The sequence below is a fragment of the Rissa tridactyla genome, chromosome 19 (assembly GCF_028500815.1).
Source record: "Rissa tridactyla isolate bRisTri1 chromosome 19, bRisTri1.patW.cur.20221130, whole genome shotgun sequence".
NCBI classification, from domain to species: domain Eukaryota; kingdom Metazoa; phylum Chordata; class Aves; order Charadriiformes; family Laridae; genus Rissa; species Rissa tridactyla.
This window is the reverse complement of record NC_071484.1, coordinates 5590295-5614723: the sequence shown is the minus strand read 5'-3', so window position 1 is coordinate 5614723 and position 24429 is coordinate 5590295. Positions and strand designations below refer to the sequence as shown.

General features: G+C 62.1%; 5 protein-coding genes across 14 annotated transcripts; 3 read left to right on the top strand and 2 right to left on the bottom strand.

Annotated features, from left to right (window-relative positions):
• The first annotated feature begins 80 nt into the window (after nucleotides 1–80).
• Nucleotides 81–2170, top strand: HSD17B1 (hydroxysteroid 17-beta dehydrogenase 1). 5 transcript variants are annotated; one of them, XM_054224617.1, is made up of 6 exons: nucleotides 81–524; nucleotides 668–829; nucleotides 1122–1301; nucleotides 1378–1471; nucleotides 1616–1793; nucleotides 1890–2170. In XM_054224617.1, the coding sequence occupies exons 1-6, from the start codon at nucleotides 428–430 to the stop codon at nucleotides 2058–2060; spliced, it is 882 nt and encodes a 293-aa protein (XP_054080592.1). In that variant the 5' UTR covers nucleotides 81–427; the 3' UTR covers nucleotides 2061–2170. The 5 variants fall into 5 exon arrangements, with proteins under 5 accessions (XP_054080592.1, XP_054080591.1, XP_054080588.1 ...); XM_054224616.1 differs by having other exon boundaries at nucleotides 1616–2170; XM_054224613.1 differs by having other exon boundaries at nucleotides 81–1301.
• Nucleotides 2171–2413: 243 nt separating this feature from the next.
• COASY (Coenzyme A synthase) lies at nucleotides 2414–7749 on the top strand. 3 transcript variants are annotated; one of them, XM_054224671.1, is made up of 9 exons: nucleotides 2414–3134; nucleotides 3533–3747; nucleotides 4234–4365; nucleotides 4643–4832; nucleotides 5271–5335; nucleotides 6113–6197; nucleotides 6712–6731; nucleotides 6808–6905; nucleotides 6996–7136. In XM_054224671.1, the coding sequence occupies exons 1-9, from the start codon at nucleotides 2525–2527 to the stop codon at nucleotides 7000–7002; spliced, it is 1422 nt and encodes a 473-aa protein (XP_054080646.1). In that variant the 5' UTR covers nucleotides 2414–2524; the 3' UTR covers nucleotides 7003–7136. The 3 variants fall into 3 exon arrangements, with proteins under 3 accessions (XP_054080646.1, XP_054080645.1, XP_054080644.1); XM_054224669.1 differs by lacking the exon at nucleotides 6712–6731 and adding an exon at nucleotides 7433–7749 and having other exon boundaries at nucleotides 2417–3134; nucleotides 6996–7142; XM_054224670.1 differs by lacking the exons at nucleotides 4234–4365; nucleotides 6712–6731 and adding an exon at nucleotides 7433–7749 and having other exon boundaries at nucleotides 6996–7142.
• Nucleotides 7750–8296: 547 nt separating this feature from the next.
• On the top strand, nucleotides 8297–12961 carry MLX (MAX dimerization protein MLX). The gene is made up of 8 exons (XM_054224185.1): nucleotides 8297–8401; nucleotides 8653–8689; nucleotides 8837–8926; nucleotides 9399–9505; nucleotides 9751–9850; nucleotides 10133–10232; nucleotides 10638–10839; nucleotides 11381–12961. The coding sequence occupies exons 1-8, from the start codon at nucleotides 8357–8359 to the stop codon at nucleotides 11435–11437; spliced, it is 738 nt and encodes a 245-aa protein (XP_054080160.1). The 5' UTR covers nucleotides 8297–8356; the 3' UTR covers nucleotides 11438–12961.
• PSMC3IP (PSMC3 interacting protein) lies at nucleotides 12346–16595 on the bottom strand. 3 transcript variants are annotated; one of them, XR_008469842.1, is made up of 9 exons: nucleotides 16476–16595; nucleotides 15404–15510; nucleotides 15246–15335; nucleotides 15067–15178; nucleotides 14810–14955; nucleotides 14320–14373; nucleotides 13789–13848; nucleotides 12649–13679; nucleotides 12346–12545 (listed from the first exon to the last, which is right to left on the bottom strand). XR_008469842.1 is itself a non-coding variant. In XM_054224187.1 (8 exons), exons 1-8 carry the CDS (start codon nucleotides 16516–16518, stop codon nucleotides 13620–13622), a joined length of 672 nt encoding a protein of 223 aa, XP_054080162.1. In that variant the 5' UTR covers nucleotides 16519–16595; the 3' UTR covers nucleotides 12346–13619. The 3 variants fall into 3 exon arrangements, 2 of the variants coding, with proteins under 2 accessions (XP_054080162.1, XP_054080163.1); XM_054224187.1 differs by having other exon boundaries at nucleotides 12346–13679; XM_054224188.1 differs by lacking the exon at nucleotides 16476–16595 and adding an exon at nucleotides 15640–16415 and having other exon boundaries at nucleotides 12346–13679.
• Nucleotides 16555–24323, bottom strand: RETREG3 (reticulophagy regulator family member 3). Of its 2 annotated transcripts, XR_008469841.1 has the most exons (10): nucleotides 24127–24323; nucleotides 23144–23250; nucleotides 21891–21921; nucleotides 20646–20772; nucleotides 19834–19918; nucleotides 19273–19410; nucleotides 18703–18782; nucleotides 18207–18339; nucleotides 17157–17685; nucleotides 16555–17049 (listed from the first exon to the last, which is right to left on the bottom strand). XR_008469841.1 is itself a non-coding variant. In XM_054224184.1 (9 exons), exons 1-9 carry the CDS (start codon nucleotides 24306–24308, stop codon nucleotides 17252–17254), a joined length of 1317 nt encoding a protein of 438 aa, XP_054080159.1. In that variant the 5' UTR covers nucleotides 24309–24323; the 3' UTR covers nucleotides 16555–17251. The 2 variants fall into 2 exon arrangements, 1 of the variants encoding a protein (XP_054080159.1); XM_054224184.1 differs by having other exon boundaries at nucleotides 16555–17685.
• Nucleotides 24324–24429: the final 106 nt, after the last annotated feature.

The following is a 24429-nucleotide window of genomic DNA, read 5'->3' as shown; positions in this document are numbered from 1 at the left end:
TCCCGTGCGTGTCCCTCTCCTCTCCCCAGCCTGGGACTTGTGTGAAATGGGGGGCCAGCGGGGCGGCGCTTGGCCCCTGAGCCTGCATAGCAGGAAAAACACGCTGCCAGATGCATGCTGGCAGCCGGGGCGCCTGGCACGGCGCGGCACGGGTAGTTCTGGCCCCAGCTGGTGCCGACCGCCAGGGCTGCGGCTCCCCTTGTGCCCCAGAGCCTCCTCCCGCGGGGGGAGTCCCAGCTCTCTGGGGTCTTTATCGCGGCAGCTGCGCCAGCATCAAGGCGCGGGGAGCCCCGGGCGCAGGCAGGGAGGCGGGTGGAGGGGCCTTGAGATAAGGTGGCAGACACAACACCCGTGAAGTGGGGCAGGGGGGACCCCCCCTCCCAGCCCTTTTAAACGCCGCGGCCCCCTCGGCCGGCACTGCTGGCCCATGGAGAAAACCACGGTGCTGATCACAGGCTGCTCCTCCGGCATCGGCCTGGGGCTGGCCGCGCGGCTGGCGGCCGACGCCGCTCGCAGGTTCAAAGGTAAAGGGGTGACGCTGCCCCGGGGGGAGCCGGCACCCCTGGGGGTTCCCTGGGCCGGGCAGGCAGTGCCCGGGGCAGGCTGGGGCTGGCGAGGCCGAGCAGCTCGGTGGCAGCGCTGCCCGCAGCCGCGCTCTCTCCCCCAGTGTACGCCACCATGCGCGACCTGGCCAAGGGCGAGCGGCTGCTGGAGCACCTGGGGGGCTACTGCCCCGACACGCTGGAGGTCCTGCAGCTCGACGTCACCGACCCGCGCTCGCTGGCGGCCGCCGTGCAGCAGGTGCAGGGACAGCAGCTGGACGTGCTGGGTATGGCTCTCCCCGGTGCCCCCACCGTCCCTGGGGTGGCTGGGGGGGCTCTCCGGGGTTGCTGACCCTCCCCGGGGCACTGGGAGCAGATACCAAATCATGGGAGGTGCTGGCGGTCCCGGGGCTGGGGGGGCACATGTTCAGCGGGGCAGGAGCTGGGCTTGGGGGTGCCGAGGGTCGCTGGCCCATCAACAGGGAAAGGCCCCCACATTGCTGTCCTCTGGCACCTCGATGGTGCTGGGGAGTGGGCAGGGGGCCGCGGTGCCCAGCTCACCAGCGCCGTGCCCGGCAGTCTGCAATGCGGGGGTGGGACTGATGGGCCCCCTGGAGACCTGCTCCGACCAAGCCATGAAGACCGTCTTCGACGTCAACCTCTTCGGGGCCATCCGCACCATCCAGGCGTTCCTGCCCGCCATGAAGCGCCGCAGGGCCGGGCGGATCATCGTCTCCAGCAGCATCGGGGGGCTGCAAGGTGGGACCCCCAGCACCCTGCGGCACGGGGAGCCACCAGGAAGGGACCCGGTGCTCAGGGTTTGGCTCTGCCCCAGGGCTGCCCTTCAACTCCGTGTACTGCGCCAGCAAGTTTGCGCTGGAGGGGCTGTGCGAGAGCCTGGCCATCGTCCTGCGCCCCTTCAACATCCAGTGAGTACCGGCAGTGCTGCGGGGGGCTGCGCTCCTGCCCCCCAGGTGCTGGGATGGAGGCATGCCGGCATGGAGGGAGGCTGGGACCACACCACGATGGCTCACGTGCCTGGCTGGGGGCTGCCGCCCCGTTCCCTCCCGCAGCCTGACGCTGGTGGAGTGCGGACCCGTCAAGACCAGCTTCCTGGCCAACCTGCAGCGCCCGGACCCCGAGGAGCTGCAGGACCTGGATGCCGAGACGCGGGGCCTCTATCACCGGTACCTGCAGCACTGCCAGAGCCTCTTCTGCCACACGGCCCAGGAGGTGGAGGACGTCCTGCAGGTCAGTCCAGGCGGGAAAGGCTCTGGGAAGGGGTCCGTGCCGGAGGGTGGCCGTGGGGCTGCGACGGGGATGGGTCTGACCCTTCTGCGATGCCAGGCGTTCCTGGAGGCCATCGGCACCCCCTGCCCTCCCCTGCGCTGCGTCACCACCCAGCTCTTCGCCCCGCTCTCGCGCCTGAGGCTGACCAGCCCCGACGGCTGCGCGTTCGTCCAGGCCATGCACGACTTCGTGTTCGGCCGCGGCGAGGCCGGCGACGACCAGCCCTGAGCCGAGCCCCCGGGACACCGGGGCGGCTGGGCTGCGGCGGAGACCCCCGGCCCTGCGGTGCCCGTCCCGGCCGGGGGCGCTCGGTCCCACCGTGTTGCTAATAAAGCTCTTTCGCAGCCTCATGGCTCCCGGCTCTGTCCCCTCTCGCCGAGCAGCCCTGCCCGGGGCTGGCGGCGGGGGTTCAGCCCGGGGGGCTCCGCGCCGGGGTCCCGCGGGGAGTGGGGCAGGGTGTCCCCGGGATGCGGCGGGGCCGTACCCGAGGGTACCGGGCGGGGGGGCCGGGTCTGCCCGTCCCCTCCCTCCGCGGGCGGAGCCCGGTCCCGGCGCCCGCCCGCCCCGGGGCTGCCGGCGCCCGTCCCTCCCCTCCGCCGCGCACCGACACCGCTCCCCGCCGCCGTCCCGGGAGGCGGCGCGGGTGCCGAGGCGCGTTCCGGGTCGCGTTCGGCGGCGCTTCCGGCGGGGCCATGGCGCCCTTCGCTTCGGGGCTGCTGGTGCTGACGGCGCCTCTGCCCGTCCTGCCCCGGCGGGCGGCGGCGGCGCTGGCGGCGGCGGCGGGGGTGGTGGCGGGGCCGCTGTACGTGCACCTGCAGCCGGGGCTGCGCCTGGCCGCCCCCGCGCCGCTCCCCGCCGCGCCGCCCGCCGGCCCCGCGCTGCTCCGCGCCCTGGCAGCGCTTTACGAGGCGGCGGCGGCGCAGCGGGGCCTGGACCTGCGCGTCCTGCTGGGCCCCGGCCGCCGCCTGGCCCGCCCGCCCCGCGTCCTGCTGGCCTCGGCCGCCGAGGCGCCGGGGCCGCCGGGGCCGGTCCAGCTGGGCCTGCAGCACCTGGCCGCCGCCGCCTACGGCTGCCCGCCGCGCCTGCCCGCCCTGCTGCTGGGCGGCCCCGGGGACGCCCCCGACGGCGAACCCCCGGAGGAGCCTGGGGACCCCGAGGAAGCGCTTCCCGACTTCTCCGACGTGGCGGTCGGCGGCACCTTCGACCGCCTCCACGGCGCCCACCGGCTCCTGCTCAGCGCCTGTTGCCTCTTGGCCCGGCACCGGCTCTTGGCCGGGGTGGCCGACGGCGACCTGCTGCGCCGTGAGTCCCGGGGCTGGCGCGGGGGGAGACGGGGGCGGCCGGCCCTGTCGCCGGTATGGGGCCGAGGGGTCAGCCCAGGGTGGTGAGAGGGTCCGGGGTCCCTGCGGTGCAGGGGGTCCCGGCTGCCATGCACCCAGAGCGCCCAGGCAGCGCTATCCCGGCAGGGCGACGGTGGGGACCCGGTGTCCCATCTTTACCAGCGAGCGAGGCGTGCAGACGAGGAGCTGAGGGTGCAGCGGGGGCGAGGGGGGCAGGAGGAGGCGGCCTCCCAAAGTCACTGATGGGTTTTATCTCCATCTCCCTGTCTCACTTTTCCATCGCTCTCCGCTGCCGCTCGGGGAGCTGCGCGTTGTTAAACGGACGCTCTCTTGCTTTTCCACCCTCCTGGTTCCTGGCAGACAAGGTCCTGGCGGAGCTGATCGAGCCGTACGAGGTGCGAGCGGCGAAGCTGCGCGAGTTCCTGGAGGACGTGAAGCCCTCGCTGCGTTACGACATCGTGCCTCTGGCCGACCCCTACGGCCCCTCGATCACGGACCCCGACCTGCAGTGCTTGGTGGTCAGCGAGGAGACCCGCAGGGGAGGGGAGGCCGTGAACAAGAAGAGACTCGAAAACGTAATGCCTGCGCAGGAGCCCGCTGGGCTGCCCCTTCCCACCCCCTCGGCCGCTGGCTGGGGGCAGATCGTGTCTTGGCCAGCAGCTGCGGCCGTTGTGTGCTCCGGGGTGCCGCAGCCCAGGCTTGAGGGGAGGATGCCAGCACACACGTCTGCCGGCACCTTGCACACAGATGGGTGCTTTGCACCGAGCTGCTCCCGACCACGTGCGCCCCGAGGCGGGTGCAGCAGCCCCCGTGCGTGGCACGACCCTGGGCAGTGCTGCCAGCCCCGTGTGTGGGGAGGGTCAGGCTCCGACGGGCAGATCTGTGGGCTCCCTTCCCCTCTTGGCTGCCAGCAACATGCCCCTCGCAGGGACGGAGCTGCCCCCGTGGGGACACTGAGGGCGGCCACGGCCTCGTTTGTGCTGCTTCGTTCAGGCCTTGACCCCCCGCCGAGCCCCCTTCCCTCAGGGCTGACGGCCCTCGGGGCTCTCTTCTTTCGGCAGGGGCTCCCCGAGCTGGCTCTCTACGAGATCCTGTTGATGAAGGACCCCGACCACAGTCAGAACGAGGAGGAGAAGATCAGCTCCTCCAGCCTCCGGCAGAGGCTGCTGGGGACGTTGCTGCGGCCCCCGCGGGTGAGGGAGGACGCCTGGGGAGCCACGGGCTGCCACGGGTGTGCCCGGGAGGAGGGGTGGCAGCCTCGGGGGCTGGAGAGCCAGCCCGTCCCCCTGCCGCAGCGGGACAAGTTTTGGAGGACTCCCTGCCTGTCGCCTGCACTGGCCCCTGGCAGGAGCAGGACCCTGCTCTGCAGGACCAGGACCTTCTGTGCCCATCTCCAGGCCGGGTAGTCAGGATTCTCCAGCAGAGCCCATGTCTTCTGTCTGCTGGCAACTGCTTTCCTTCTTCCCATAGCAAGACCCTACGTTGCCTTCGCGCCCGTACGTGATCGGCCTGACTGGAGGAACCGGGAGTGGGAAAACCTCCATCGCCAAACTCCTGGGGCAGCTGGGAGCATTCCTCATCGACGCCGACAAGCTGGGCCACGCTGTCTACGTCCCTGGTGGCCCTGCCTACGAGCGGGTGGTGGCGGCCTTTGGGGCAGGTAGAGCCAGCGAAGGCTGCGGGGAAGACTGGGAGGAGGGAGGGATGTGCCATCATCCTCGCGTCCCCGGGAGCCGTCCTGGCCCGCGCTCCCTTCCCTCCCCGCGGGCTTTGGGCTCCGCACCACCCACATGGGGCTCTGCAGCTGATTCGGTGATGGCGGGGCCCCGAGCGGGGCGAACCCCTGCTTTCCCCAAGTCTGGCGCGTCCCACGTCAGAGCTGCTGTAAAGCGCCTGGTGTGGAAGGCTGAACGGGGCTGCAGCTTGTCTAGGAAAAGCTCTTCCCTGTGCATTTCTGGAGTGAGGAGAAGAGCTGCTGGTCAGGTCCTACAGCTCCTTTCTGGGTCCCTTTGAGAGCTGAAACCCTTTCACCTGGGCTTGCGGCGGGGACGTGAGTTGGGTTCATTCCTCCCAAGCCTGTTCTGCTTCTCTCTTGCAGAAATCGTGAATGAAGACGGGACGATTAACAGGAAAGTCCTCGGGGCCAAAGTGTTTGGAAACCAGGTAAGAGGAGCACAGACACTGTCAATGTTTAATCTCCTGAGCGGGGAACTCTCTGTGCTGAGGCTTTTTGTTTTTCAGCCCTTTGAGCTGGTGACGCCTTCCTGACTGTACTTTCCGGCAGTGGTGTACGGACAGGGCAGGACACAGAGATCTTGTTTCTGTAGCCGAGGCAGCAGCCGTGCTGGACCTGCTCCTCTCGCCCCAGCAGCTGCTGCCGCATCCCCGTCCCCATCCCCTCTGTCCTTCACCCAGTGCGGAGCAACAGCCCTGATGTACGCGGCCCCGGTGCTCTCTCACCCTTCTGTCATTCGGACTTGTCCCCGGTGGGGCTGGGTGACGCGGCAGCCGAACCCGACCCTCTGCGCCGGGCTTTGTTGGCCGCGGCAGGGCTTGGCCCTTCACTGGGGTCCCGCGGGCTGCCCCAGCCCAGGCGCCAAGGCAGCTGGAGGCGTCCCCCGGGACGGACGGGTCTCGCGTGGGTGCTGCTGCGAGCGGGTCTTTCCAAAGCGCCCCTTGCAGCGGACGCCGAGGTTCTGCCGTGCCTGGCCAGGCAGGGAAAATGATAGGAAAAAGAGCCTTGACCCCATCAGCGGGCGCGGGAGCCGTGGAATTCTGTTTCCGTGCGCTGTGCGAGAGGCGACGGGATGGGTCCATCCCCTGTGCTTTAGCAGGCTCTTTCTGGGTGCCTTCTGACCGCTGCTGCCGCCAGCCGTCCCTTTGTTGGCTGCCCGGGAGTTCCGAGGGCAAGTAACTGACTCCCGTCCTGGTCCTTTCTAGGAGCGGCTGAAGAGTCTCACGGACATCGTGTGGCCTGAGATGGCGCGGATGGTCAAGGAGCAGATCAGGGAGGCAGATGCTCAAGGTAACGGTAACTGGGGGGGGCTGCCATCGCAGCACAAAGGTGGGAGTTGGGGGCATGGCCCTGTGCAGCACGCCACGACCCGGAGCCCCGGGAATCTGCAGCGTTTGGCAGCACTGTGAGTGTTTTCCGTGCTCCTCTTCTCTGCGGGGCAGCTCGCTGGGGATTTTCACTAGCACATCCCTGAGCAAACCCCTCGGCTCAGCGGGACCGGGCTTTTCTCAGGCTTCCTGCTCTGAGGGAGGGTTGCTTTCTCTTTCCCGCACGACTTCAAGTTCGGTTTTGGTGAAGTGCTCCAGCAGCGCGTGTGGTGCATATCCCTTCTGGGAGGAGAATTTTTCCACCTCTTGGGAGATGCTGTTGGTAGCTCACTAGACGTTTGGCTGAAGGCATTGGCTTGCCGTGACCTGCCAGCCCAGGTGTGCCCTTAAAACAAGCACAGCCGCTGCCTGCCGCTCTCTTTTCCATGCGTGGTTCTTTGGCTCAGCAGTAAAGCGTCTGTGCTGCCATTTTGCAGGAAGGCCTGACTCTACGCGCGTAAGTGGACGGGCTGGGATGGACGCCAAGGAGCAGCCGCGATTGCCAGGTAATGAGGAATGGCCTCGTTCCGCAGGGAAGGCCGTGTGTGTGCTGGACGCTGCCGTGCTGCTGGAGGCTGGCTGGCAAGACATGGTCCACGAGGTGTGGACGGCCGTCATCCCCGAGGAGGAGGTGGGCGATGCCCCTGGGCCCCTCGCTCGCTGCTGGGGCTGGTTCTCGGCGGCCCCTCCGAGCGCCTGATGTCCCCTCGGGTCCTGCCAGGCGGTGAAGCGCATCATGGCCAGGGATGGGCTGAGCGAGGAGGTGGCTCGCGGCCGGCTGCGGAGCCAGATGACCAACAGCCAACGAGTGGAGCAGTCGCAGGTGGTGCTGTGCACGCTCTGGGAGCCGGACGTCACCCGCAAGCAGGTGAGCCCCGGGCTGGCTGCAGCACCGGGGTCCGGCTCGGGTGGCCAAGGGGGAGGCGGGTGATGGTGAGCGGAGGGCTCAGTGCCCAGGTCACGTGTGGCATGCCTGGGCGTGCTGCTCGCCAGCGAGGCTGCCACGAGGGATAAATCTGGGGGTGTCAATGCAGCACGGAAGGGAGAGGAGGTGTGAGACCCCCATGTGACGCCCCTGCCCGTGCTGTGGTGCCACCTGCCTCGTCCCTGGCCTGGCGGCGGGCTCTGAGGTGCGGCCCCGTGTGGATTCTCTGGCAGGTGGAGAAGGCCTGGGACCTCCTACAGCAGCGCCTGAGCCCGGACCGTGGCCCATGAGGGGGCTCGCACTCCGTCACGCGCAACCCTGCGGACCCCACACCGGCGGGACGGGAGCCGGGGGTCCGTGTCCTGCCGCCGTCAGCGTGGGGTACAGCACGGGGGCTGCACCCTCCAGCGCCTGGAGGGGCCGGGGGTCTCTGCCATCCCCTGGTGAGAGGGGGGATGCCGCAGCGGCTCCTCGGCTGTAGCGCTGAGCCCGGACCCCCCGCCGTGTGACAGTAAAGAGGCTGCTCCCCCTCTGCGTGTCTGTGCTCCGGGCTGCCGCCCCCGCGACCCCCCCCCGCCCCGGGGCGACCGAGCCCCGACCCCCCCCCGCCCGGGGCGACCGAGCGGCTCCGACCCCCGCCCCAGGGGCAACCGAGTAGCTGCGAGCCCCGACACCCGCCACCACCCCGGGGCGACCGAGCGGATCCGAGCCCCGACACCCGTCCCCCGCCCAGGGCGACTGAGAGGCTCTGAGTCCCCAGCGCGCACCGGGGCGACCCAGCTGCTCCGACCCCCGCCCCTGGGGCGACCGAGGGCCACCCAGCCCCGACTGCCCCCCCACCCGGCGCGACCGAGATGCTCTGAGCGCCGCCCCCCGGCACCGGGGCGACCCAGCGGCTCCGACACCCGCCCGCGGGGCGACCCAGCGCCTCCGAGTCCCGAAGCACCGCCCCTCCCCGGGGCGACCCCGAACACCCCGCCCCGGGGCGACCGAGCGGTTCCGGGACGCGGGACGGAGCCCGGAGCCCGCCCCGGGTCGTAGCGTCACGCTGACGTCACGGCGTCACCCGAGCGCCCCCTGGCGGAGGAGCGGGGGGGGGGCCGGACTGCGTTTCCCGTCGGCCCCCGCGGCGGTCACATGACCGGGGCGGACGGAAGATGGCGGAGCCTCCCGGCGCCGCGGTCGAGGACTCTTGGGCGAAGGTGGGCCCAGGCGCCGGCTCCGCGCCGGGGCGGGGGGGGCCGGGCCGGTGCGGGGGCTGCGGGAGGGACGAGCGGCGGGGCCGAGGGAGAGCACGAGGGGCAGGGTCAAGGCGAGGGGCAGAGGCCAAAGGTCACTGAGCGCGCGGAGACCGGAGCTCGGGGGCGGGGGGTGCTGCCGGGGGGGCTACGGTGGCAGCTCCCCCCCCTCCACGCCTGACGCCTCCTCTCCCCTCCCGCCGGCCCCGCGCAAGGTGGACGCAGCCTACGGCGACAATGGCCTGGACTCGGGTAGGTGCCGGGGCCCTGCCCCCCCCCCCCCCCCCCCGCGGGGTCGCAGCAGCCGCTTGTCCCCGGCACGGCGGTGACAGCGGCTGCCGGTGACCGCCCCCCCCCCATCCCATCCCATGTTGTCACTGACTCCGTGAAACCTTCCAGCGCTTTTCATGGAAAATGCGAGGAAAGGAAGCATCGTGTCCCGGGCCAACAGCATCGGCTCCACCAGCGCCTCCTCTGTCCCCAATACAGGTGGGTCTGGGGGGGTTCGTCCTCTGTGACCGGGGGTCTTTCTGCTCACTGGGATGCCCAGCACGGAGCAGGACTTCCAGCTCTCAGCCCCGTGCCGAGGCGGGGATAACAGCTGGGCAGGATCCCCCCCCCCGGGGAGGATGGTGGGGAGCAGCCTCAAGGCGTTGCTGTTTCCAGCAGTATTTGGGAGAGGGAATCGGTCCGGTTTTGACGCCTTCCCAAGGGAGCTGCTGGCATCTTCCTCCTGCCCAGCTCCGCCAGGAGAGAGTTGGCAGTGCTCCTCGCGGCATTTGTCCTTGTCCTGACCTGCTGGAACCGACTACGGCCCCAGGGCACGGGGCCTGCCTGAGCCTGGCCACGGCCCATGGGGCCCAGCCGGGGCCTCGAGCCATTGCCCCTCCGTGCACCTCTGCCCCCCGTGCTTAGGGAGCTCCCCGGGTAGCTCACACTCACACGAGTTCCCTCCACGCAGACGATGAGGACAGCGATTATCACCAGGAGCCCTACAAGGAGTCGTACAAGGACCGGCGCAGGCGGGCACACACCCAGGCGGAGCAGAAGAGGCGAGATGCCATCAAGGTAACCCGGGAGGCTGCGCGCGCTGTCTGAGCGCAGCAACTCGCCGGTTCCCGGGGCCCTGCGGCACCTTCCCCTTTGTTTTGCTGCTGGATCTGCCCTCCCCAGACACGAGTCTGCTGAGAGCCAGCTCGCCTCTGGCTGGTTGTAGAGTGGGAGCTGGGATTTGGGATTTGACACCTTTTGAAACAACCACTCCCACATTGCTGAACTCCAAACACCTGAGCTGTGGCTCTGCCTTCCCACAGAAAGGCTACGATGACTTGCAGGCCATCGTTCCCACCTGTGAGCAGCAGGATTTCTCCATAGGCTGCCAGAAGCTGAGCAAGGCCATCGTCCTCCAGAAAAGTGAGTCTCGAGGGTGGGGAGAGGGAAGAGGGTGCTATCAACCCCCAAAACGCCTCACGAGAGCTACGCAGGGCAGAGGTTCAGCACTTGTGGACCTTCTGGTGTGACGATGCTCTGGGGGAGCCCAGGTGCTATCCATCTCTGCCCCCCTCCCCGAGGAGAGTCAGGGCAGCCAGGAGCTGATGCTGCCCAGGTGTGGGCGCCCCAGGTCTGCCACCTTCTGTGGGGATCTCGGGGGCCCGCGTTTGCTCTCAAATCCTCACTCTCTATTTTCATGCTCAGCCATTGACTACATCCAGTTCCTGCACAAGGAAAAGAAGAAGCAAGAGGAGGAAGTTTCTACCCTCAGGAAAGACGTGATGGCCTTGAAGATCATGAAAGTGTAAGGGAAGAGCGGTCGGGGTGCTGCCCTCATCTTCCTGCTGTTTTCCCCCTGGCCCTTGCAAGGCTCCTTGGATGCCCTCAGTGCTTCGCAGGCAGCCTGGTACCCCGCGTACCAAACTCGTCCCTGCTTGCTGTCATCATTTCTCCTCCAGCGGCTCGTTAGTGTGGGTCTGTCTCGGCTCAGGTGGCGGAGTTTAGTATAAAGGCGGAGCTGAGTCGGAAAATGAATCTGCTCCCAGTGGTGGAAGCGGCTGCAGCTTCCTAGCGTTTATTTACTTGCAGGATCTTCCGCAAACTCTTGTTCCTCCCCATCACTGCAGCCCGTGGCAGGCAGCGAGCTCTGAGGCCGGGCGTGGGGAGGCCTCACGCTGCTGCTGAACATGGGGCGCTTGGTTTGTTTCAGGAACTACGAGCAGATTGTGAAAGCTCATCAGGACAACCCGAACGAGGGGAAGGACCAGGTCTCTGACGAGGTGAAGTTCAATGTTTTCCAAGGCATCATGGATTCCCTGTTCCAGTCCTTTAACGCCTCCATCTCAGTGACGAGTTTTCAGGAGCTCTCGGCTTGTGTCTTCAGCTGGATTGAGGAGCACTGTAAGCCCCAGGTGGGTGCAGGAGCTGTGGGGGGGCTGCTGATATGGCAGAGGGACACGAGGCAGAGACCATTGCACAGGTCTGCACCCAGTGCAGGACCGGCTGCGTCTTCCCCCTCTCCTGGGGCTTCCGAAAGGGCTGGATGGGGGCAAGGTGGGGGGGACAGGAGAAGGTGCCCGAGCTCCGGTCTCTCCCACTCCAGCCCCTGGGCTGGTTTGATGCTGGCCAGGGTGGAAGAGTTCAGAAGGAAAGTCCTGCTTGGTCCCCGTTGCTCCCTCGGGACACTTAAAGGTTTTCTGGGAATTAAGAAGCCTCTGAGGGCGGGGGGGGGGGGGCGGATGCTCAGGCAGAGATGGGTCCTGCCCCACTGTGGCTTCCTCGGACCCTGGAACAGGAGTGGGAGCGTTTCCCGCGCAGGGGTCGTGGTGGTTGCCCCAGGGCTGAGACCGAGGGGGTGCCTGCAGCACGTGCCCCGGGCTCTTGTGGGAGTTGCTGATCCGGGATGGGCTGTTCCTCCCCTGGAACAACTGACCGTGTCTCTCTCTGCCGCAGACGCTGCGGGACATTGTCATCGGGGTCCTGCACCAACTGAAGAGCCAGCTCTACTGAGCCTTCCCTGCGGCGCCGGGGCACCTCCTGCCTGGGTGAGGGGCCCCAGGAAGGGCCGGGCCGGGCCGTCTCCCGTGGGGCTGTCGGTAAAACTTCTCTGAATTATTTATTGTGCTAACTACGAAACCAAACCGAAGCTGTGCGAACGCCTCTGCGCCACGGGTGCTGTCAGTCGCTATTACCAAATATTTGTAGGGACTCAGCAAAGGGGAAAAAAAAAAGTGTGTTTTTGAGGCCTTTGACGGTGCCAGAGAGTCGGTAGCTCAGGCAGGGGTGGCGCGGTGGGGGGGTTGCCTGTGCCACTGCCTCTCCGCCACGGAGCAGATCTGCTCTGCAACATCGGGCTGCTGATACGACCCCTTCTGATGCCAGGGGAGGGGGAATGAAACACGAATGCATGCTAAAAGGTATGGTTTCTGCTAAAACAGACTAGGAATAGGTTTCTCTCCTCGCTGCGGGCTTTCTCATACCTCCCTCTGAAGCAGCTCTTACGGGGCACGAGTCTTGAGTTGTGTGGCTGCTCTGGGGAAGCCTGGCAGGACTGGCCGAAGGACGAGCCCCTTGCTGCCGGGGACACTCGCTCAGCGCAGCCGCGGCCTCCCCGGTGCGGAGCTGACAGCACGCACCGGGGACTTGCTAAATAAAACCTGACCCATTCGCTGCAGCCATAGTCCCCCTGAAAGGGAACCGGCCCCGTGCCTTCTGCGCCGGCTTTTCCCGAGCGAGCGCTGCAGCGCCTCAGGCTTCGGCTGCCCGCGGGGTTCGATGGGGCCGTACCGAACAGGGACGTCGCCCAGGGGCTGTAGCACAGCGCTGCCGCGAGCTCTTGCCGCTCCTCCTTACAGCTTGTATCTACACACACACATCTACATAACCAGCCTTGATTTGATTTCATTTTTGTTTTTATAAAATCACTGAAATCACCCTGCAGTATCGGCAGTGTCGATTTTGCAGACGGATGCTCTCGGGGACAGTCACGCAGGCCAGTAGGATTTGGGCTCGGTAATCACAGTCGTGCTCCCACTCCAGGGTAGTGGATATTTATTTTTACGCTGTTTTTCCACTGTCGATGAGGTAGCTCCCAGCTCCAGGTTACGTGGTTTGAACGCTGCAGCATGAGAATGTTTAAGCTACTGCTTCTACCTGCATTTAGTAGCATAAAAAAACCCCCACTTGTGGGGTTGATTTTTACACAAAATTATTCTTCAAACCCGGGGTTTGGGTGTCCTTTTCAATGCCATGCCATGGAAGCCCCAGAGGATAACCTGTGGTGATGCTCATCGCCGATACGGCACGCACAGGGTCAGCCGTGTCTCGCCTGGAAGATGTTGCTGTGTGATGAAGAAAATCCTCTCCCGGGGCTGCGCACTGGGGCTCCGCGGCTGAACTAGGGGCACAGACTGAGCCCCCGGAGTCGCCTCCTGCCCTGGGAGGAGGACTTGGAGTTTTACAGACCTCACATGTGAAAGCAACATATTTTTCTATTGTGAAAAGTAATTAAATAAATTCTGCCGAATGTTTTAATGATTCTTCTGCTTTTATTTCTGTTGCTGAGTTCCCGGAGCCTTCCCCTAGAGCTGGTTGGAGACGAACTGGTAGTTTCTGGAGGCTCAGTGCAGCCGCGGGGGGGCGGGGGCTCAGGTTACCCCCTCCTGGCTCTTCCTTTCCCCACCCCCTGGGAGCCCCAGCCCAGCCCCGAGCCCCTGTGAACAGAGAAAACGCCACAGCAAAGCAGAGCTGAAGCAAAAGCCCCGTGTTTAATGGGTCACAGTCTCGCGTACTGCTCAGTCCCACTGCGGGAAGCGGCTGGAATACACGCTGAGCCCCGCGGCAGCAACAGGCACTGGTTCGTTCGCCTCGCTGCGGCACCCGCTTCTCTTTCTTACCGACCACGAGGGACTCCGTAACGGTGCACTAACACCTTCCCCCAGCCCCGGAGGATGCCCGACCTCGGCAGCCGCGCTGAGGGGAGGAATAAATACAATCCCCGCTCTAAGCGAGACAGCGGGAGAGCCCAGTACCCAGACACTCACTCCAAACCACCCTCCCAGCTGCAAAGCATTTTAAAACAAACGCATATAAATACGCAGGATGAACCCACGTCCTGCAAAAAAGAGGAAAAAAAAAAAAAAACGATCCAACAGCTGAGTTTCAGCATTGGCTCCTTCTGCCCCGGCGAGCCTCACACAGCCGCCGGCGGCGTGACGTTATGGTCCTCGTCCGTCTCGATCCCAACCTCCTCCTGTAGAAGCATGGAGCAGCTCAGAAGGGCGCTGCCCCGGCCCCGCAGTGCAGGCAGAGCCCCCGCCGCCGCCCTGGGCCACGGGGCAGAGCCCGGGCTCCGCACTTACGAAGAACTGCTTCTTGCTTTTGGGGTACCCCTCCAGGATGGCCTCCAGCAGCTCGGTCGCCTGGCGAGACAGGGCACGGTGAGGGCTGCGGGGTGGCCGCGCTGGGCAGCCCCACTGCAGCGCTCAGGGACTGTCCCCCGCAGGGGTGTCACAAGCCAGCGCAGCTCGGGTGACAGCGCGGAAGCAGCTCTAATGCCAGGAGAGTGGTTTGTTTCCCAAGGACAGGCCGAGCTCAGCAGGGACTCGCGTGTTTGGGCAGTGCAGTGGCACGGCCTTTTCCCAGGGGATCCCTTAGTACCCGCGAGTCTCCCGCAAACCCGCACAGCACCGAGCACAGCACTCCCTGCTCCACAGCCTTCGCCCGAGCTCTCCTCAACCAGCGGCGGGAGGGCGCTCAGCTCAAACAGGCACTGCTCCCCGCGCTGCCCAGCGACCCCACGTCCCCGTCAGAGCGTCAGGGTCACCGCAGGGCTGTCACCGCCACCACTGAGGCGCTGCCCACCCGCCCCCGCCCGATGGCACAGCCATTACCATTCGCTTCCTCCTCCGCCACTCCCTGCAGTACAGCTTCTGCTCGCTGCAGACCTGCAAACAGCAACACAGAGTGAGAACAAACCAGGGAATGCCCAGTGCCAAGGACCCAGCAGAGGTCCCAGCCACAGCCAGAGTGTGATTTAGCAGCACAAGGGGCTCACAAAGGCCCTGTGGGGATGTGAATCTCTGTGAAACATCACCCAAGAGAGGAAAAGATTAATTGATCAAGTGACTGGTGACTGCGTGAGGCAAAAGTTTGCAAGGAAGGGGCAGCTCAGACTGCTTCCTAAAGGCACCCCAGAGAGCCGTTGCTATCGCAGACACAGCCAAGGCTCGCCATGGGCTCTGTGGAGCAGCCGGGGTCCCACACGACCCCCTGCCTCCATTGTACCGGTATCAGACTGGGGACAGGGTAACACAGCAGAGGGTATGGTACAACTGGCCCAGCCCTGGCCCGGGCTCAGCTCAGCCCGTGGCAGCTCTTTACCTTCTCTTTTTCTTCTGGAGTCACATGGTTGGTGGCAGACTTAATCCTCTCCAGCTTCTCTGTGTAACTCGCACAGTCCTTCCTCAGATCCTCAATCTCTCCAGCAATCTCAGGGGTTGTCATGGAGCTGTTCAGGTCCTTCAGGTCTGGAAGGGAGGCACCGATCACCGGCAGGGCCGGCAGCCTGGGCGCAGCCGCCGGTGCTCACGGGCCCCCAGGCGCTCCCGGTGCCATGGGGACTGGCCAGGCGCACCCACCTGCCTCCATTTGCCGGCAGCTCTGCTGCAGCGCCTGCACCTTGGAGGAGAGCGCGGTGATCTCCCCATCCAGGCCGCGGAGCTCGGCGTCGCTGGCGGCCGGGAGCTGCTCCTGCGGGGAGGCGGGGGGTCGGCGGGGGCGGCTGCCGGTGGGGGCGGCGCCCGGGGCCGGGGCTCACCTGGTCGGCGAAGTAGATCTTCTGCTTCCCGTAGGCCTTCTCACGGACGCGGCCCTGCTGCGCCAGCTGCTCCAACGCCTTCACCACGGCCTGCGGGACGGGCGCCGTCAGCCGGGCCCCGCGCCCCTACCCCGCGCCCCCGCCCCGGCCCCGCTCACCGCCTTGCCGAGCCCGTGCTCCCGCTGCAGGTTCCCGAAGGCGTCCTGGGCGCTGTACGGCCGGTTCTGCTCCCGCAGGTACCGCAGCAGGACGGCGGCGGCGCCTCCTGCGGGACGGCCCGCCGGTCACCGCGGCCAGCGGGGGACACCACGGGAGGGAGGAGGCCGCCCAGCGCTCATTCCCCTGGCCCCCGTTCGCCGCCCGGCCCTCGCTGCCCGCCCCCCCCCCCGCTCACCGCCCGCCGCCGGCCCCTCCCGGCTTTTGCTCATCCTCCGCTCGCTCCCGCTCCGCTCCCGGCCGACGGCGCTGACGCACTTCCGCTGCGCCGCCCTCTCTCCGCCAATCGGGACGAAGGAAGAGAGGCGGGCCCTGATTGGTGGAGGAGCCGAGGCCACGCCCCGAAGAGGCGGGGCGGCGGTGTCCGCGGGCGGCGCCAGGGCAGCTCCGCCCCCCGAGCCCCGGTCTCCCGGCGGGGACGGGACGGGACCGAACGGACGGTTCCCGGGGCAGCGCCGGGAGCGGGCCGGGCCGGGCCCCTCCGCCGCGGGGCGAAGGGGAGAGCGGCGGCCGGAGAGCGCTGGGGCGGGGGGAGGCTCCGCGCCCCCAAGCAGGGCCCACTGCCGGTCCCAAACCCACCGTTCCCCGACCGCACCCGTCCCCGAGCTCGTATAACACAACCCGTTAACACCCCCCCAGCCCCGGGACGGCGCGAGAAGCAACCCGGGCTGGGCGGATCGAGAGAAATGGCAGCAGAGGCGGGTTCCCTGAAGAGGTTCGTTCTTCACTGCACGAAGGCGGGCAAAGGGGTGCTATGGCTTAGAGAGCGACGGGAGAGCGGGGCAAGGGGGGCCCAGAGCAAGGGGGGCCCGGGGACGGCAGAGCCTCTCCCCCGGAGGCTGCTGCTTTGTGTGCGTGACCACAACGGCAGGAGCTCCCCCATCCCGTGTGCTGTATCCCCATGGGGTCCCTGCCGGGGGCTCCCTGCGGCACTAGGCACACCAGCACCCCGCTTCCCCCCTCCGGAACACCCGGCCCCAGCAGCTCCCCGCGGCAGCGCCGTCATGTCCTCACCCAAGGTCTGCTGCAGGAGCAGAGGGGAGCGGCAGCAACGCATTAGTCCGGTATTTTAGGAAAGCAACACAAGAGCAGCTGCCACACGCAGACGTTCTTTGCAGGACGCGAGTGATCACAGTCGGTGTCTTATTGCCATTACGTCTCTTACAAAACAGCGTCACTAGAAAGCGGGAACCGGAGAGGAGTGGCCATTGCAAGTACAAACGTGGTGGCCATATGCCGTCGTGTCCACAACAGGAGCAAGGGGGTTGTTTCTACCCGGAGCTGGATATTGCTGGGAAGAAGACCTGGATTCTGTGCACATTTTAGGGGGGAGGGGGGCGGAAATGGTTGTCTCAAAGACAGAAGAGCATTAAGTCCCAGACACTAAGTCTGAGGGAAACCAACCCTGTTCACCTGGTTACGCACCAGCCCCGAAGATCGGCTCCACGATTGTCCTTGGCGATGCCAAGTGGGTCTCTAGAGCTGCAGACACCAGATTTATTGTCTCAGGTGAGGACGTTCGGAGCAAGCAGCGTCCTGGCAGACAGTGCAGGGGTGATTGTGGAGCTATCACATCAACGTCTTTTCCCTATGAATTACCAGTGTAGTTTATTTTAAAATCCAAGCGAGGCTACAGAGTCACAAGTCACAGTGGTGTTCCCAGCCAGGACTGGCTGTCACGTCACTCATACTCACGCAGGAGACGATCGAGATAACTGTGCAAGGCTTTTCCTTCCAGGATTCCCCTCCATGATGCACAACAGAAAACCAGCGGGAAGTGGTGGGATTGCTTACTGGCCCCGAGAGCCCGCAGGATCCAGCTGGTTCAGCTCAGACTGATCCAGCAGTTCAAAGTCATCCCCTTCCGCATCAGTGTCCAAGTCCGAGCTGGCCGTTCTCAGGTAAGTCTTTGCACCTCTCTGGGGATTGTCGCTGCATGAAGAGCCTGGCTGAGGGGCTCCTGACAGCGCAAGCTGGATCATCCCTCTGGTGACAAATCCGGCTATGTTGTTAGTGAGATTCTGTACAGATGGCAGTGCGCCGGAGTCTTCCTGGTCATAAGGGAGACGCAGATCTTCTGTCACTTGTGGGCGGTAAGCCAGGCTTGGGATCCCAATGCTGGTGTCATCTTCGTCATCTATGCCAGTTGCTTCTGGGTTAATGGAAGGGAAGTCGGGGAGATCCCTGGCAAAGGATTCTTCTGGGTCACTGTGACCATCCAGGTCTAGAAGAGGAGAAAGTGCTTTAAATACACAGTACACACCAAACACCCTGCAGGCACAGCACACAAAAGCTGGGCCATTAACTCCCCAAGACAGACAGTCTCTCCTCATCCCACAGACCAAACACTCTTTCATCTCCCCCTCCCACAGCTATTGGGATGCCTGCTGGCCTCCCAGTTCACTCCAAGGAACCGCAGATGCTGACCCAGACACCTTCTGCAGGGGAAAAGCATCCCCTCCCAGACCGGGCACTGCAACCTGCGTCCCCACAGCCAGAGACCGGCAGAGCCGGATCTGCCTCTGAAGAGCAGCTGTCATTGCGCTACTAAAGCGCCACAGGAATTAAGAAGGAATTTCAGTTCTGAAAAAAACAGGTAGCTGCCTCTCATCTTAGCCAGCAAGACAGACATCAAACAGCTAGAGCTCAAGGACACAAGGCAGCGAATGCATCCTCCCTCCCACCCGTCACACCGACGCCTGCTCAGCATTCTGCACCTTCCAGAAACTGCCCATTTCCTCTCACCTTCCGATCCCTCTGTCAGGGGAGTCTGGCCTCTCGAGAGGTTAAACATCCCGTTTTCAGTGTAGGAAACCTCTGCATCCGAATGCTCCGAGTCAGAGATGGTTAGTTCCTTGGCGACCACAGAGTCATCCAGCTTTGAAATAGGAGACAAAATTGAAAACATCAACACTGGAAAGTTTATTCTTGTGCCTCAAGACAAAACACGTGATCCAGCGGCCTCCAGTTAAACCCAGTCCTCACAGGAGGCTGGTACCTGAGGCTCATTTCACACTTTACTGCCCAGCACAGGCGACTGTAATTGGTACAAGCAGCACTGGACACACTTGAGTGAGGCAGAATAGGAAAGACCTCTCTGTAAGGAGAATATCCTCATCCCATTTTCCATCACAACTCAGCTACTATGTGGGGGATACAGGACCACGCACTGCACGTCCACGCAATGCAGCACGTTTGTTCTGTTCGGCTGAGCTCTGCTGTTTCAGAGACGCTTTGTTACCTTGGGACAGAATGCGGCAAGCTCCTCTTCGCTGTCACTCCCATCATCCACAGCCTCCTGATTAAGGGATCGGCGACGCACTGCCAGAAACCAGAGTCAAAGCTTATTATTGCTGCTGGGACAGGGGGCTGTACAGGACCAGCCTTAAGCCGAGCAGAAAAACCCTAAACTGGCAAGCTCGGACATAACACAGCATGCTTTGTTCCACAGCAGAGCAACGTGACTATTTCTGACTTGGGCTGCTGCAGGTCTTTTGCCGAGATGAACACGTTTAGCAGCTACCTTGCACTGAGTCCTTCCTCTTTTTTCAGTGCAACTGCAATATGGAACACACAGTTCTGGCAGCTGAGAAACGGAGCGGCTCAGCACCGTGAAGAGCTTACACCAACTGCGAACTGAGAGACGCCTGTGGAGGCAGAGCTGCCTCGCTGCCTTCCCACAGCAGTCGCAAGTATTTGCCAAGGGCGCTGGAGCGAGTGTCGTGCCAATGTGCAGCCCTATCCCACTCCAGGGGCTCAGTTCATGGCTGTTTCAGGTACCAAGGGTCAGAAACACAGCACAGAAACTTACGTTGCTTCTCCCGCTGCTTTGATATCATGTAGCCTCGAACGCTGAAATCCAGCCGCTGCAGAGCTGGCTCCAGCTTCATGTACATGCGCTGCCCCAGCCTGTGGTACACAGCCAGGGGCCACAGCAGGATGAAGAGCACTGAGGTAAGTGGGAATGCTGATTAGAAGTTTGTTCAGGATGCTACTTGGCAAACATCTCGCCCGTTTTGCGATGCAGTATAACACACACAGTATGCAAGATCTGAGTACTGAAGGCAATGCTGCGGGAGGCAGTCAGAATTGGTGCAATCACCTCTGCCAATTTAACAAAATTGCGAGGCCAACCTGTTAGTGCTCAGATCTATAGTTACTAAGCACTCAAACATGTTCTGTCTGGACCAGAGACCTTAGAGTCTTGGTCAAGAACCACCGCATTCCAGGCAGAATGTATTATTGTAAATTTTAAAGCCATTCACACAAGTTTTGCTTTTCAGGAGAAGAGCCCCATCCCTCGGACATTCAGATCCCACTCATTTTACCCCTTTTCACTAGTAAGTCTGTACTGGCACAGAGATCTACTTACACAGCAAGTATGAGAGCACGAGTCCAGGGATATACCGGCCCAGGACAGCCAGGAAAGTGAAGACTCCACACACTAGAAGGCAAAACTGAAGACACGGAGACAGTGAGTTTCCAAGGTTAAGCAGTGGATTCACTCAGTTCCTGACCGTCTCGTTCTCTGCAGATTCTAGGTCAAGTCATAACTCTAACGACAGCGAAGGCTTCCTAGCGTTCAACTACCCCGCTCCAGGACTAGCGCAGGCACAGGAGGTATCTGGCTTCACAGCACCAGGCAGGACGCCAAGGCCTCTGCCTCGGAATATGAGGAGCTTCCCAAAGCAGGTACCCTAAAAGCAAGGAAGAGGCTAAAGAAGACAGAACTCTCTGAGGTGAAAAGGACAGGGATAGTACCACCACGTTACAGGCTCCTCTTTGCATAAGCCTCAAAAAAAGAAGGAGGGGGAAAAAAAAAAAAAAAGCTTGACACACTTTCTCAAACTGTTAAAATCCAGTGAGCCAATGAGGGAGATGAGTTTGACAGACACTTTAAAAAGCTAGAAACCTCCAGAAGGAGCAGCAACATTTTCACTTCGCTAGTGCAATCAACATGCCGACACTCGTTTTCTCCTCCCTCCTCCGCAACCTGATTATTCTGCCTGTGCTTTCTATTCCTCTCCGCCACTGAAGAGCCATGCTGTTGTGGGAGACCTCCCGTGGTAACCTCCCATGGCTGAATGCATTCAGCCAACCCTGGATGCCACCACAAAAGGAGACGAGTGCCCAGCAGAGGCTCCACACCAAACATTTCATTTGCTGAGGTCTGTACGTTCTTACCTTTCCTGGGTTTTGCCTCTTGAAAATGAAGAGATTACTTAAGAAGCTGGTCCCAGCCACCCATCCTTCAGCCAAATGGTGGCAGAGTTCTGGCACTCCGAGCAGCCGAGGGTGAACATATCCCCAGCTGCAGTAAAGGGAAGAATTCGGGCACAGATATTACTGCATCGACGTCAGTGCAGAAATCACCTGCTACAAACACTTGTCTCCATACTACCTTCTATTCTCCCCCGGCTGCCTGGTCAGCCTGCCTCTCCAAACATCGCTTAGCCAAAAGCAGCACTTCTATGTACCCTTCTACAAGTGTCCCGGTTCTCCCGTAGCAGCTAAGGAGCAGTAATTTCAGTCATTCGGTCTCTTGGCTTAGACTAGTTCCCAAGCTAGCAGAGGGAAAGGGCAGTGCAGAAGCAAATCAAGGCAATCCGTTTGCTTTTTCTGCATTTATTTGGTCAACAGCAACCCCCAAGAATTCAGCAGGAGGTTTACAAGCAGCCTTGTACCTTACTTAATATATACGGTTACGTCGGAGGCATTGTCTTTTGGCAAGCTCTATTAGTGCTTCTTAACTGCTGGTCACAAGTACATGAAGATTAGGAAGAGCAATTCCTTTTGTACTTGGGCCTCTTGCAAAAAAAAAAAAAAACAAAACAAAAAACTGTCATTTGGCAACAGCTCCAGTGATTTAATCAGGAGCTGAGCATCCAGCGTGGCTCGGCAGCACAGGCAGGCAGAAAGGTGTGCCCAGAGAGAGGAAGGTGTTATTAGTAAGACAACACCCCGACATTTCTCAACCCATTATTATTGCTGTAGTCAGATCATAACTATGCAGTAACAACTTCTGGAACAAGCCTGTTAAACATTCCTTATGGAGTCTCAGAAGACTTCATTATTTCCAATAAAACGTTGTTTTCCTGCTACTGGAAGCCCATACAAAAGGAATCGCTTTTAAGGCTCGCTTCAGGGTGCACGGGGGGAAGTGGCAGGGGCTGTTTTACAACACTCGAGCAAGCATTATTGGAGGTCAGTACGAGGCAAAGATTACATATATTATAACGGCTTGGGCAAGTCAAAAACTTGTCACAAGGGCTTGACGGAGTCCAGGGCTCCATCCTCCCTCCACTAAGTAGCTCCCTTCTCCCCCTCCTTCCTCGCTGAAAGGAGCCAACATTACAAGCACGTGCAGGTCATAATTACACGGTATCACAGCAAAATACCAAACAGCAGAGGATTCAATTAGTTTCCTACCTCTCATTGTCTAATTCGTCAGGTCTTGCCACTAAAATATTAAGAACAGACACTACATTAGTTGCAAGGAATTTGCCATGAGAACGCTTAGCTCTTGGGATTTAAGTAAAGCTTTAATGAGCTGGGGAATACGTGGAAAAGACATTAATTAAGAACCGGAGACACCTCACTCCATAACACATTTTGAACGTTTGCGTGCGACAGTACAAGACTGCGAGAGAGTCTCCTCGTTGCCCCTCAATATTTTTGGACGTTGTCTTGGCAGGCTGCTCTGGTTACAGAGACAGGTTTTAGCAAAAAATACCACTTTCATCTCCCTCCCTTCCCCTGCACGCACCCAGATGGTGAAGGAAGTACAGTTTGCTTACTGAGAGGCATCAGAAATTTAAGTCTTTTGATACTTGCTCCCCTAGGCTGGGATTTGGAAAGTGACCCAGGGATGTACCTGCTACCCCGACAAATCGAAATCAAGGCTGTGAGGGAGCCAGACAGACACTTCCTCGTCACTTCAGCTACTGAGCCTGAGCCAAGCTGCTGCTACAAACCAAGGAGAGCTTTAATGTCTTGCCCAGAACTCCAGAGACCACCGGCTGAAGCAGAAAGCTGGGAGTCGTACTTGCTCGTTAGTTAGGGAACCAGCTCTGAGAGCACGCAAACCATACACATTGCTCCAGAACCTGTCCGTGCAAAGCCAATGGAACCCTGAGCTGCTGAGAATGGTAGTATTCATGAGTATATTAATATCCCAAATGATAGGTAGAACTGCTTTGTTTACTTTAGACAGAAGCTTTAGACTAACTTCATTAACAGCTGTTATGACGCCTCTCCTTTCAAAGAAATCTCTACTCAACAGCAAGGCTGGGACTCATTTTCATCCTAAAACACGAAGCTGGTTTATTACACATAAATCCAGACGTATTCCACATATGCTTCAATTTCTTGCTCTTGTACTGAATGCTGGGAGGGTGAATCACTGCCTGAAAACCTGCACTAGTTCACGTACACCAGATGTTTCAAGATTATGAGACAAATACCAGTGTCACAAGAATGAAAAGCTCTTCTTATGTTTATACAGGTTAGGATTTTACAGCTCCAGGAAGAACCTGCCTACAGTGTTCTCGACCGCTTCTAGACTCACAAAGCAAAAACTCCAGGATTTTAACTATTTAACTCCAGGTGGTCAGGGCCTGTATACCTCTAGGAATAAAACCAGTGCTTGATTTGTGGGTATCGACTCAAATGTTGCAACTTACCTCCGATTTCAGGCCAGATTTTGTTCTTCCACTGATCTAGACAAACTACTACTATAAGTGTAAGCGCAACCAGGAACAGCAAGCGAAGAGAAGTCAGAGCAAAAAACCTATGGGGAAGAAACAAACAAACTGGTACCGGCCAGATCTGTGTCATGCACGCAAAAGGGGTAACACTAAACCACCTCAAAACAAATCAGTCACTCGGTTAATAGTTATAGCCAGAGAAAAGCGAGCCAGTGCTAATCGGTCAGCACCCGGCTGCCAGGGGGGAGCTTATCAGGCAGCTGCCCAGGCTGCTTTGGGGACCCTTATCTGCTCTTGTCGCTTCTAATCGGACAGCCCTGCTTTACAGCTCACCACTCAGAGCCCAGTGGAACCTGCTGCCCTCCCTCCACTGTTCACAGAACAGTTTGGGGCTTGCTGATTAGTTTTACACTTTCCAATAAAGGGGAAAACACGCCGAGAGGGGCAGAGCTGAAGCAGACATCAGCACTTCCACGTTCCTTCTTGTCTGCTGAAGCAGGTCGCGGGCTCAAGCTCTTTGACACCTCTGCCCTGAGCTGCTCCCAGCCACGGCGGGGCCGGCTGTTCCGCAGCGAGCGTCATCCCCGGAGGGTGCATTCCTCCCCGGAGCCCACGCACCCCGAGTCCGGGGCTACGGGGGAGCCATGAGCAGGCCCTGCGGCTGCAGGGAGGCCTTGGCCCTGGCCCCTACCCGAGTCCCCTGCACAGGGGTAAAACTCCTCATGGCACCGCGGCGGAGAACCTCCCGCAGCCCGGGGCGCTCCGGCCCTACCGGGCAGGGCCGGCCCGGGACTGCGCGCACCCGCGTCCCCCCCCGCCTTATACCGGGGCCCGGCGGGACGCGCCCTCCGCCACAGGGACCGCTCCGCGGCCCGGCCCCCCGCGGGGGAGCGGCCCCAGGCCCCGCCGGGGCGGCCTGTACCCCGTCCCGCCGCCCGGGCCCGCCGCCGCCCGCTCACCAGAAGAGGCCGTGCGCCGCCGCCCACCACAGCGCGCTGCGGCCCGGCCGCTCCCACACCAGCGCGGCCTGCGCGGCGCTCAGCAGCGGCTCGTAGGGCCCCAGGCGGCCCCGCAGCGCCGCGCTCAGCTCCTGCACCCGCCGCTGCCGCTCGCCGAGCCCGCCGGGCCGCGCCGCCGCCATGGCTCCCGCTCGGCATCAACATCCGCCCGCCCCGCGCGCGCGCGCTCGAGGCCGCCGCCGACATGGCGGCCCCCGCCGCCGGAAGGGGGGCCGCTCTGGGCGCCGCCATCTTGGCGCAGGC

Bases quoted from the DNA above. Each gene is read 5' to 3' on its own strand.
- RETREG3 (XM_054224184.1), bottom strand. From the start codon at position 24,308: ATGGCGGCGGCGCGGCCCGGCGGGCTCGGCGAGCGGCAGCGGCGGGTG. The intron at 23,251-24,126 runs GTGAGCGGGCGG...TCTTCCCCATAG, and splicing joins GCGGCGCACGGCCTCTTCTG to GTTTTTTGCTCTGACTTCTC. The intron at 17,686-18,206 runs GTGAGAGGAAAT...CTCCTCTTCTAG, and splicing joins CCTGACAGAGGGATCGGAAG to ACCTGGATGGTCACAGTGAC.
- HSD17B1 (XM_054224612.1), top strand. From the start codon at position 428: ATGGAGAAAACCACGGTGCTGATCACAGGCTGCTCCTCCGGCATCGGC. The intron at 1,302-1,377 runs GTGGGACCCCCA...GCTCTGCCCCAG, and splicing joins CAGCATCGGGGGGCTGCAAG to GGCTGCCCTTCAACTCCGTG. The intron at 1,472-1,615 runs GTGAGTACCGGC...TCCCTCCCGCAG, and splicing joins CTGCGCCCCTTCAACATCCA to CCTGACGCTGGTGGAGTGCG.
- PSMC3IP (XM_054224187.1), bottom strand. From the start codon at position 16,518: ATGCGTTGCTGCCGCTCCCCTCTGCTCCTGCAGCAGACCTTGG. The intron at 14,956-15,066 runs GTGGGTGCGCCT...CCTCCCTTCCAG, and splicing joins CTGCCGGCAAATGGAGGCAG to ACCTGAAGGACCTGAACAGC. The intron at 13,849-14,319 runs GTAATGGCTGTG...CTGTCTCGCCAG, and splicing joins GGCGGAGGAGGAAGCGAATG to GCGACCGAGCTGCTGGAGGC.
- MLX (XM_054224185.1), top strand. From the start codon at position 8,357: ATGGCGGAGCCTCCCGGCGCCGCGGTCGAGGACTCTTGGGCGAAG. The intron at 9,851-10,132 runs GTGAGTCTCGAG...TTTCATGCTCAG, and splicing joins GGCCATCGTCCTCCAGAAAA to CCATTGACTACATCCAGTTC. The intron at 10,233-10,637 runs GTAAGGGAAGAG...GGTTTGTTTCAG, and splicing joins GCCTTGAAGATCATGAAAGT to GAACTACGAGCAGATTGTGA.
- COASY (XM_054224669.1), top strand. From the start codon at position 2,525: ATGGCGCCCTTCGCTTCGGGGCTGCTGGTGCTGACGGCGCCTCTGCCC. The intron at 3,135-3,532 runs GTGAGTCCCGGG...GGTTCCTGGCAG, and splicing joins CGACGGCGACCTGCTGCGCC to ACAAGGTCCTGGCGGAGCTG. The intron at 5,336-6,112 runs GTAAGAGGAGCA...GGTCCTTTCTAG, and splicing joins CCAAAGTGTTTGGAAACCAG to GAGCGGCTGAAGAGTCTCAC.